General features: G+C 39.1%; 1 protein-coding gene across 4 annotated transcripts in view; it reads left to right on the forward strand.

Annotated features, from left to right (window-relative positions):
* CERS6 (ceramide synthase 6) overlaps positions 1-12,238 on the forward strand; it is a 135,197-nt gene that overhangs the window by 63,390 nt on the left and 59,569 nt on the right. For all 4 annotated transcript variants that reach the window (XM_026094003.2, XM_026094009.2, XM_026094017.2 and 1 more), the window contains exon 4: positions 4,319-4,376. In XM_026094003.2, coding sequence (XP_025949788.1) covers positions 4,319-4,376 — 58 coding nt within the window. The remainder of the gene's footprint in view (positions 1-4,318; positions 4,377-12,238) is intronic.

The following is a 12,238-nucleotide window of genomic DNA, read 5'->3' on the forward strand; positions in this document are numbered from 1 at the left end:
GGATCTGTTGCTGCACTCCTGTAGTGCTTTAGAGTATTCGTTTTAAGATAACACTTTGAAAAAAAAAAAAAGGGTTTTCTGTTATTAGTCACTTTTTACTTCGACCCTTCTCTGTAACATGTCACATCTATATTTGAAACACAACAGCTAGCCTGATAAGCACCTGTGAAACCTGAAGGATGTGCCTGAGGGGCCACATGTAAACAGACTTGAGCTCGCTCATTCTGGGCTCAAGCAGACCAGACGCAAGCCAGTTCAAACGGGAAGTCTCGTAGGCATCTTAGTGCAGGGCTGACGTGAAGCTCATGAACGTTATTGAGAGTAGACAGATGGAGTCTTCCAGAACGCTTGCTCTTTGAGCAGTTTCGTCCAGATTTAAATTAACCTAAGATTTCTTTCAAGCAGTGCACTTTATTGAGTATATTTGGGTCATTCACATTTTATGTCTCTGTACAACAGACTGATAGTGTTTCATGTCTGATAGCCAGTGCTAATTGTCACTAAACAGAGCAGCTTCAGCTGTGTTCTTTCAATTAAATGTGAATTGATGCAGAAGCCACCCAGAATGGGGTGCTTCACCCAGTGGCCACCACTGTGTTGTTTTAGTAGGACAGCGAATATAGCTGGCAGGGGAGGGGCAACAGACAAAAGATATCTTAAGACAAATCTTGCCTTGCTTTTCTTAGTTTATTGAGCTCTGCTACCGCTACTTTAGAACAGTTTCTTACTTGTGGTATTGCAGGGAACAAACTGTGACCCTAACAATAGCTGTCTGCAATGACCTGAGGAATTCTAGCTTGAGCTCCTGATGCTTCAAAAGGACCCTGAACACGATCTCAGAAGGGAAATTACAGAGGGCTTATGCCACTGAGCAGGCATTTACCCTTCCTCAGGGTCTAACCAAGGACCTCTGTTGATCAACTACCACTGTGTGAATTCATTTGGGAAGGAGACTTGACAGCCTCACACTTAATAAAGAGGTCTTCTCTTCTGTGGTGTCCTATGCAGAGAGAAAGAACATTTTGTCAAATTTCCCAAAATACTAAGGTGATTTCGACGCTTGGCTGTGCTCTGAGTGTACACAATTCCTACTTGTAACTCTTTCCTTCCACTGGTGTCTCTCCATCAGTGGGCTGCAATGAGACCCAAAGTAGAGGAATAGAGAGATCTATGCTGCAGAGTGTGAATGATGGATTAGATAGAGCGTTTGTTGCAAGACAGCTGAATGGGGAGTTCGTTTTTGGAGGAATCTTGCTGGATCCACTCTGCACAAAATGTATTTGTCTTTTATCTTCTGTCCCTGTCTGGATGATCATGAGTGAATTACATAGGCTCACAGCCTAGTTCCAGTCCCTTTCTTCTCTTGCCTTCCTCCCTATTCATACAATATTTTCTGCTACATAGGACAGCTTCATCAGAAGAGGTGGTTCTACACATAATAACTTTGTGGCTGACAAACCCTTCAGGAGTGTGCGAGAGATGTGACAGAGGAGAAAATTAAACCTAGATTTTTCCAAAGTCTGGGCAAGTGTTCTTACCACTAGGCTACTGAGTAAAAGTGGAAGGCGAAGGAAAGTTGGCTGCTGCTCATATGCCAATAAAGCCTCAGCATGGTTTTAGATTATTGGTTCCCTGCAGCAAGGTAGGTAACTAGGCAGAGAATTGAGTGCTAATTCAATTCCTGGTGTGATTCAGAGGCAGCGTGATCTGTATGTGACCTTGTGCAAAGGGTTATAGGTAAATCTGCAGTTAAATTACCGATAGCACATAGCTGACAGCTACAGATAGACTCTTGTCTTTCCTGGCTTTAAAGCTGAAGCTGCTGATGGGAATAAATGTCCCTTAATTTTGTCCATTTGTTGTACATCTGTTTCATCAGACTATATATAATGCCTCATAAATGTCACTCATTTTATTCTATAAATGGTCTTAACTGTTGATTTAATTTAATGTAGGTTTTACAGCTCTCAGTGTACGTTGATTTGTATGTAACAAGTGTCTAGGTACATTGTCTTTTTTTTCCTTAGATTTAAAAAGCTACAAATGAAGTATCTCCAGATGTTACTGATTTTAGGTGCATAAGTAGTACTTAATGTGCAATATATAACAGTATTGTACATAGTTACTTAACTAGTTAAACAAGATGTATTTACTTACTGTATAATAATACACTTAACTTTCTCCCAGATCTTCTTGAATTTATCCATTTGACCTTGGCCTGTTGAAGTTTCACTGTTAATACAACAATAAACCAACTACAAGTAGTGGCAAAATAACATGAGAAACAGCTTGGACTTCTTTGCATGAGATTGAGATTCCAACCTGGTTACTGAACCAGGCAGGATTTCCCTTTGGAGCCCACAAAAAAGGCAGCTGCCTGATGCAGAGCAATGGGAAGTCCTTTGTAGCACTGCTGTTGCCAGAGCTAGCTGATTAATTATGACAAAGATGCCCGGGGCCAATTCTGACTTCATTTTGAATTTTTCTTTATCACAGTTTGATAGAGCCAGAAGTTAGTTGAATAGCTTTCTGTGGATGTCATTCATCAGGAATGAGCTGTTTTTTCTACCAATGTTACTAATTTTTTTTAAGAAGTTAACACTTTGATCAACTATGGCTACCACCTAGTTCTGAGACTTGCTTTGCCTTTTTAATGCTCAGCCCAAGTAGACTTGCTTGGAAGGGCTGGGGAAAAAAAGAAGAAAGAAAAGAAATAGTATATTTTATTATATACTTACATGTGCATATCATCTTTGTAGCACTTGAGCAGTCGGAGCAATTGGATAGCCTCTGGCAGGCCCGCATGATGGCTCGCAGCTTTTGGCTCCAACGTTTTTGCGAATCTCCACTAATTCTCTTGTGGGGCAATCCATAGTTTTACCATAGATCTGTGACAGTGGCAGTACCTCAGGGCACGGCTGGAATGTTAGAGTGGAGAATCTGTGGGTTTGAATTTGCATGTTTCGGGAAAGGGCTTTTTAATTTTCTGAGGTGATAGCTGAAGCAAATACTACAAACGAAGTCCTTCAGAGAACTGTGCAGACTGGGAAATTCCTGGGTTACATCATGTAAAACCAAACTTCTAACGTATTTCAAATACTTACAAATGCCTTTGAACTCCTCTATGGAATACTGCATCACTCAACAGCATGTTGCAGATGTCCTCAACTATGTTACAAATTTTGCTTGGAAAATGTGCCACAAAGGTGATACTGAGGAGATTTTTAAAACAAGAAAACTCTGTGAGGGATTGTTTTAACTCCTTGCACTGTATGAGTCAATGAAGGGCAGTGTCAGTGCTCAAAAGTGGAGCACTAGAATCTGCCATACAGAACCATAGCTCCCTATGGGGGGTGCTTTTCCTTACAAAAGACCATTTTTAATATGCAGCACTCCAACATTACCTGCTGAAAGCTTAATAAACTTTCTTGTTATCATTGTACTGTGAGGAAGTTGGGCCATATAGAAGCAGCGCAGTAGGTCTTTCTTTTCCTCCAGTTGCTCAATAACTTTCAAGTATCAAAAGTGATTGTAATTCCAAGCATCAAGTTTTAAACAGGAAATCAAAGTTCTTTGCAAACAGCTTAATTTTAACACTCCTCACTTGGGTGGTAGGCCATACAAATGAAGTCCCAAATAAGCAAGTGAAATCCTAAGAACCTCTCAAACACAGAGGCAGAGTAGCCAGGGAGCTGGGAAGCACAGGACAGATGTTTGAAATTAAACAAGTACTGAATTATCATTTATTTCATTAAGATGTAAGCATGTAAATAAGTGCTTTCCTCAGTGGGAATACAGTCTTCAGAAGAAACAAAGTGTTATGTGAGCAGTAGAACTAATGAAACCTTGTTTCTTGTGACTCTGTGACATATTTGAATTCTCTGCTTAATAAAGAGGTTGAAGTTTTTCCTTCTTGGAAGGGGTGGTGACTGGCTTGGCCTCTTTTCCCTGAGGCTGGTGAAAAGTAACAAGTGAACTTGCCTGCAGTAGGGGTGCTAATTGTCCTCTGCCCTCTACTGTCTTGATAGTTGTCATGAAACTTTTAAGAGCTTAATTATCCTTAAAAAAAATTTATTTTCCTGTCATGTTATATTGAAATTAGCTGTGTTTTCATAGGGATAATGGCAGGTGGGGGAAAGTAGGTGGCTGAGCGCAATGCATTATAACAAAAACCTTAGAAAACCAGACCGAAATTTGTTTCAGCTTCTGTTAATATGACCAGGGTGTGTTGGGTTGGCAGTGTTACGAGAAATCACGTGTTGTTCTGCAAAGTATGTAAACCTGGTATCCTAGAGTTAATCTATTGTACCTTTTGCAGGTGGCGATTTACATTTTACCTTTATATATTTACCTATGGAGTACGGTTCCTGAAAAAGGTAGGCACTTCTATTAATGTATTATGTTTTCATATAATATAGAGCGGAGACATAAAACCAATATTCACTAAGAATAAAAATTAAAATTTAATTTGCATTCATAAAATGAGTTGCCACTGGCATTGGAAGGGAATATAAGTGCTCATCGATATTTAATGGGGAAAAAAAAATCACTGATATAGCAACATGACTAGTTTGCTTTATTACTTCTCATTATAGGCATTAGGCTGGTAGTTAAGCTTACCAAAATATTAATCTCAGTTTATGTATTGTCCTTACTTAAATGCCTCTGGCAGAAATTGCTTGTTAATAACCAACAGAATCTGTTAGTGTTGAAGTTACTTTTTTGCTAATTCTTTGTCTGGTGTACAGTGGAAAGAAGTTTTCGTAGAGTTTCCTATCCATGTTGTCTTTCTGGCACTTTAAAACAGAGAAGGGTATGGATGGCTCTAAATGCCCTAGCCTAGGTCCCTTAACCCTAGCATGGTAAGTAATGAGCAATAACATGGATTTATGGTGCAAGTCATTTTTGCAGTGTGGCTATTGTCAAGCAATATTTAGTGTAATTCTGAAATGTGGAATTAGGGGAATGTGTGAAGATCTCATTGTGTTCATGTAATTTTATCTTCTTCATTTTGGACAAAAGCTTGACACGAGGAAGTATATTCTAAATGTTTCTGAGTGTTTCATAACTAAAAGTAGCTATTAAAAGAAAAAAATTCATCATTTTTTACAGTCAGTGTAGCAATCGTGGAGGCTGTTTCAGGTCGCCTGAGTGAACTTGGGGCCAGCAGGAAAGCCAGTGTGCTTGTGCGGAGGGTGGAGGGGAGAGGTTCCCAGGGCTGTCCTCAGCTGCTTGGCAGAGGTCCGCCCCAGGCAGAGCGTGGGAGCCTGCCAGCCAAGCCGCACAGAGTGCGCAACCTCTCCCCATCTCCTTCAACACTTACACGCTCTGTGTAATTCATCCATTAACACCCTGTATGCTCATGATCTGCTACTCTCTGTTTTCTGCCCTTGCTGGTGTCTGTGGCATGAAATCTGAAAATAATTTTAGTGATAGGCAATTAGGTGAATGCTGCCACCGTGCTAAATGCGCCATGCTCCATGGTTGGTTGCTGTTGATTTAGTAGGCTGCTATGGCTCGCTGCAAAAGAATCCACTACTTGAAATCAAGTTATTCTAACTGATTTTGATAGTAAGAGTGGCTGGGGTACAGTGGAATAAGAAAGAAAAATCTGGTTTTTTTCCTATCTGTTTTGCATATAATACTTTTAGCTTATAAGGCAAATAAATAACAGTATGTGAGGCAAAGTTTTTCAGCTAATTCCAGAATTATGGGAAACAGCGTGATTTCTTATAAATCAAAGCGATTTAAATCTCTAGTTTTTTATCAAGAGTCAGTCAGCAAATGGGAAAACCTGATTTAGGTAAATCAGCCTTAGTTTTGTTTTGCTTTTCAACTTCATGGTATTTTATTTTATTTAAAAATTTTTTAAAAGATTTGTGTTTTGATTAAATATATAGTAAAAGTGTTGAAATATATGAGAAAGCTTTTCTTATACAAAACATTTGATGTTTTTAAAACATTTTTTGTACAAAACGAAGTGATTTATCCTGTGAAGGGTGTTTTGCTGAATTGGCTTTGGGTGGCCATAGATCAGATCTTTTTCAGAAGGCTCAGAGTGCGGACTTCCTTTGGGAGTCTGATCCGACACCCCTTGACGTTTCAGAACTACTGATTTTTCTTTCAAGCGCCTTTTTTGTTTTGTTCTTTTCTCACCCTTGAGGGTGGGGGTAGGGAAGATAATTATTTTTTAGCTTTGAAGTAACTGAATGAAGAAAATATTCTTGGAACCTGCTAGCTAAACTGAAGCCTCAGAGTAACAATATAGAAGTTTTCCTGCATAACAGAAAGAAAATGTCTATTCTTGAAAATTGTGAATACCAACATTCCTAAAGACTGAAAAGAATACAGTAGATGCATGTTTCATTACAAGCCATTGTGAGTCATTTCTAAAGGCTGAGTTGACATGCAAAGTGCAGGATGTCTTCCTCCCAATTCAGCATATCACTGCAGTTTGAAGAGGGCTGGCTCCCATAGCCTGCTGTTTGGTTTGTTTAAATAATGGTACAGGTAGTTCAGGCTTAACAAGAATTAGTTTAATTAAAATCAAAATTACAGTACTTTCAACAAGTTTAATTTTTACAAGGAAAAATTTTTCATTATGCAACTATATATATTTAATTACTCATTTTTATTCATTCTGAAGGAATTTCCTATCATTTTTACACTATAGTCGTCATTCCAATATTCCGCTTTGTATACCCGTTTTCCACGTGAGTAGAGATGTAAATTAACAAAATCACAATTGTGATTGTGTTCGTTTACACTATCTCCCTAGTATCTTAGTATAACTACAAGAAAATACAGGCTTTTTGCTGTTAATCAGAACCAGACTCTTCTGGGTCCACTTAGGAGGCTGATCTGGGTTTGCAAGGAATAAAATTCAGACCCTAAACTCTAGAGTGAAACACTTCTTTTAGAGCTTCACCTATAACATTTTGAGCTACACTGTCGTACCAAAGTGGGCTAATCTGTATTTTTTTATTTGTCCTGTTTTTTGTAATGGAAGAATTGCAAGGAAACACTAAACCCTTCCTTAGGAAGCTTAGAGAATAGAGTCAGTTGAGCATAACAAACTCTTTTACAAATCTGAAAGAAAGATTGCTTCAGAAAAACTTTTTTTCTCTGGAGACACAGTTCACTTCATACTCAGTCAGCATTGCCATGTTGTGCTGATGGTACAGTAGAGATCTGCATCATTTCAAATAACAAGGTCTCCTTAAGATCATCTTGTAGAGACCTAATCTGGAAGACTGAGAAGGAGCGAGAGCGACCCTGGATACAATGGCAATCCAAGAGGCTCGTTCTGTCAGAGAGTAACACGTGCTAGCTGACTGGGAGGGTGTGAGAAAGAGTAAATATTACTGACTCTTCCTACTTGAAGAATGAAATATGCCATCGGCATAGCACCACATTTGAAATACTCAGTTTGACTTTTCTTGAAACCCAAGCTAATGTTTAGTTAATACATCACTTTGGATTGTTTGCTATGACATTTTGATATGATAAGTATGTCTTTCAAACATCCAAATGTGTATGAGAATATATTTTTAAAAGGGAAACTGCATTTTGGTGCTTTCTAAATGAACAGAATCATTCAAGGTTGGTTTGTATGTCCGTTTCTAGATAGTTAGTCCCCGATTTCGGAGGCTTTATTGCCAAATTCAGAGGGAAATGCTCCTTATTAGTTGTACCTGTGACTTCTACTTTCATGTAATACTCCCTTTTTCATGTTCAGTAATACATCTCTTCTACATTTTTTGAGTTAGTTATGTTTTCTGACCAAGCGAGTTTGCCATAGTGGTTTTTGATGTCCTGCTGTCAGTAATCCTGTGAGAAAATACCAGTCTCCTTTTAAGCTCCTCTGTATTGTGATTTTATTTTTTTGCATGTGAAGAATATATTATTTCAAAGTACAGAATGATACTGAAAGATGATGTTCAGCCACTCTGTGCTGTTCTCCCCTGGACTCATTCATCACTTGATTCCCCCTGAGGCTTGGAGATTATGTTACCAAATTGCAGAGACGCTGTAATCCAGTTTTTCTACCAAACCTCTATGTGTACTGGCAGTAACTTGTGTGTGCTCCTTGCTGTGGGGCAAGGGTGGTTACCACTAGAAAATGGTGATCATTGAGTAGTGGATTTTTTGTCAAGCTATATTTGCACCATCAAAAGCTGCAGCAGTCTGCACTGTGCAGTACACGTCTTTCTGCCATGTGAAGTAACATCATTTCCTGAAAACTGTTAGACAGGGTTTTCCAGCCAAGTGCATTCTCTTTTGAGGCCAAATTTAGCAGCATGATTGCATTGCTGCATTGCTATTTTTTCTCTCTCTGAAGCTTTTCCATTTGCTGTTTGATAAATTACCAATGATAAAGCCATTGGTCTCAGCTGGATGAATAAAAACTATCAAAGTCAGTGGAAAGACATTTGGTGACTTAGGGGGACATTGGATTTGGATCTCCAGGGCTCTTGGAGTTTTTGAAATGAGAACCAAGTCATCTGCACAAAGGCTCTCCCTGGAACAGTAGGCTTCGTCTCTTTTATAGTCTTTCCATTGGCTCTTCCTTTTCTACAGGAAATGTTTTGACCTCTATACTGTTGTCATTCCCTTCTGACCTGACCTAGTCTTCTTGCAGCCTACTGCTCCTTTGCTTTGCTGCAAATACTGTTCTTGCTGACCTGCTGGTTCCTTTTTACTCGTAATTGGCTCTTTCAAATATTCCTTCCTTAGTCTGGGGGTGAAATTCACCTCTATGTGCCGTGGAGCCTGTCATGTATTTAAGCACCACTCTGAGCTAGTTCTGTGGACCTTTGCTTTGTGCTGGCCCTTTGCCTAGAGATGAATGTCACCTTTTGGATTCCTCTGAAAACACATTTCACATAGTGCCAGTGGGGCATGAATCGGTGGTACTTTGTCTTCTGCCATCACCTTCCCTATTTGCTGCATATAACGATATAACTGCATCAGCCCAGTGTCAGCAGAAGGGAGAACGTCTGTGGTTCCTTGTGTTCCACCAGACCATCCAAGGAGAAAACTCTGTCCAGGGTGCTGTGGTAAACCACCATTCTTAAAAAAATGTCGTTAAGTCTCTGGTGACTTTGCAGAGCTGACAAGCTTATCTGGCTTTTTTTGGAAGATGTACCCAAGTTTAATATGCAGTAATTAGTTAGCAGACTTATCAACTCTCTTTGTTTTAGTTCTCAAAGTAGAGATGAGAATGTCAGCACTGCACACATGCTCACATAAGTTTGTTTTTAGAATGTCAGTAACTAACTGCATTAGAACTGCATCTGTATTGCTACAGCATCTCACAAGAAGGAATAGGCCTAGGGTTTCTACTTTGGTTCTCACTTCCCTACAGAAGCGTGTGAAAGCAAATAAAGCTGGCATTCAGAGCAATTGTGTATCTCTTAAATATGCCATGGCAAGCTTGTCTGTGTTCCTTTGCTGCAGTTAATGGCTAATCTAGATAAAAGAAATACGTCAATATTAGTCCAATGTTTCTGCACCCAGTAAAGCAACCTGTAACTCTTTGGAGTAGTAGTTGCAGGTGATATGATGTATCAATTCTTTTGCCTTACTATAGTTGTCGAGTGCATTGCTGTAGATTTAAAGACTTTTTTTTCCCCTGAAAGCTGTGTCTGTTTATAGAAATGTTCTCTTGGTTTTTGTCCTTTTCCAGTGAAAGCTGCATTTCTGATGCATAGTTTGAAGTCATAACAAAAGTCAAAACCTGATTTCTGTTGAACAGTATTTGCAAAAATCTCACTTCATGGGAAAAAATATCTGACACGAAGAAAGCTCTGTCGTCAAATTTAGCACTGCTGCTTCAGAACCAATTAGTTTATACATTGTCTTCTACAAATAAATTTTTGTCTTGATAGTCTCTGCAAGACACCTAGACCAGGCCATTCTTGCTCAGTGAAGTTCACCATAAATTGCAGGGAAATCCTTTGGATTGGGAAGCTAGAGGATTAGCAGTACTATGTAGTATCAGTATCAAGCCCTGGTACTGCGTGTCCTGCTTTTTAGCAACATAAAATGCACAAAACTCGGTGTAGTGCTTCCAGCCCCCTCTCCCTCCCTCTTTTTATGTGGATGTCAGCTTTCCACAGCCTCTGGGTCATACAACTGCTGGTCCACAGTGCTCTCCTCTACCTCCTGCCTGCTCTACTACAGGGCAGGAGCAGGAAAGCTTTATGGAGTTGCATTGATTTTGTTCTTGGTGCCTCCTAGCTCAAGTGCTGACTTAGCGTAGTACGTTGCCAGCTTTGCCTTTGTTATGATAACAGGTCGCACAATAAGTGACATTGTACAAATCAACTTCTCTTTCTTACAAGGTGTACTGTTGATGGCATGTCCCATACCCAAATTCTTTGATTAGTTCCCTTTTTCTCATGACAAACAGTAAAAATGCAGCTTCTGCTATGGGTAGCTGCCTTTCTGCAGTCAGCAGGTGACTTTAACTGCAGGATGCAGATTAATGGTTGATATCTCTTATAAATATTTGCAATATAAATGAAATGGATGCCTCTTGCAAGAGTTACAGTGAAGTGAGAGAATTAAGTGCTTCTGTCTTCCGTAAGGGAGTGAAGCAGACAGGGCAGTTGCTTTGTTACTCACAAATGGACCACACATCGAGGAAGCGCTTAACAGCCTTCCAGGTGCTCAGCGAAGTATTGAATCACACCTACAAAATGTCTCTTAATAGATATGCATAAGAGGCTAGCAGACTCCACTGAAAATTTTAATGTTTATTGTTTATTACTGTTTAATTATCATTAGACATTCCTCTCTTTCCCAGCTCCTGCAGGCCTTCAGCCTTTCCTTTTAGTTTCCTTCACACAAAATAACAAGTAAAGGAGTATTGTGGAGCTGCAAGGTTTTAAGTTTATTAGGGGTTTTGCTGTTCCTGTCTGTCACTAGAGAAGAAATTAATGACATTTTAATGTCAAAGCATCTCAAAGATGAATTTTTGTCATTTTTTAAATGACAAAAGTCTTTTTCAAACATTCTGAAAAAAAGAAATTGCTTCTGCTTAATATCCTCTTACACTTTCAATTCTAGTTATCTTATAATATTACCAAGTGATAGAGTAGTGACATCCAAGTAATATAGTGCCACGAGAGTTTCTGCTTCCCAAAGATACTTTGTTTGTTGAGTCTTCAAAATCAGAACTTTGTGTCATGAAAATGAAGGGTTAACCTTCCAAGTAATGAGTATATAGCAGACGTTAAGAAATTAATGAGGTTTATCTTCCCCTCCCAGTGCCCCATAACGTTGTGTGTTTCAGAACAGGCCTTGTCCCTAGGAATGTACTCTGCTCCCACACTAAACACAGGTCTCCCACTGAGCTCAGGGATGTAGAACGGTCCGTCCTCTTCTTCGGTGTTGTGGCTAATGTACTGAATTAGGTGAATGACATCACTGTAATTACTTTCTGAAGCTACCTCCGTCATTTCTGTGATACTTTATAAGAAGAGGAGATCAGTATAACTGTAGTTCAGAGTTCTAGCCAGTTCATTTCCTCCCTCAAATATTATCATTTTCAAGGGCAGATTCAGTGACGAAAATTATTCTAGATGAGGAAATGGACTGAGACACCAAGTTTCAAAGAGAAAGTGAAGCTTTCTTTCATTCCTCATTGCCCATTCCATTATGCACTGCTTTCCATGGCAGTTTTAAATGATTTGGGGCTAAAGATTGAGTGGCCGAACACAAAAACCTATTAATCCAAAATATTTGCCTTCCCTTCTGTGCCGCACTTCCACTATCCTTGGCAAAATGACAAATTCTGTATGTGATGATCCCATTTCAGTTTTCAAGCTCGAGAAAGAGATGTTTGTCAAACCTAGCTACATTTTGACAATATAGACTGAAGCCAATCCTTTCACCTAATTGCTTCAGTGGTTCATCTGAAGTGAAGCCCAGTTAACATTGCTATGTATTTCTTTTAAAGGATCTTGAGATCCTTGCCACAGAGTAAATGTTTACTTAGATCGCTTTTTTTTTAGCAGGTTTTTTAGCTTTTTTTAGATAGGTTTGTTTTTATTTTTACTTTTTTTTAAACCCATTTCCATGTTTGTCCTTTTTAAATTAAGTGGTGAAATAAGGTCCCAACATGGTATTTAATACTATGGACGGTAGAGAACGTAAACGCTTAGAATGTTTTTTTCCTTACAAGGTCTATTTTTACTCCCTCGTTAGCTAAGAGTGAAGACAATGATAAGAA

The sequence above is a fragment of the Dromaius novaehollandiae genome, chromosome 7, assembly GCF_036370855.1.
Source record: "Dromaius novaehollandiae isolate bDroNov1 chromosome 7, bDroNov1.hap1, whole genome shotgun sequence".
Classification (NCBI taxonomy): domain Eukaryota; kingdom Metazoa; phylum Chordata; class Aves; order Casuariiformes; family Dromaiidae; genus Dromaius; species Dromaius novaehollandiae.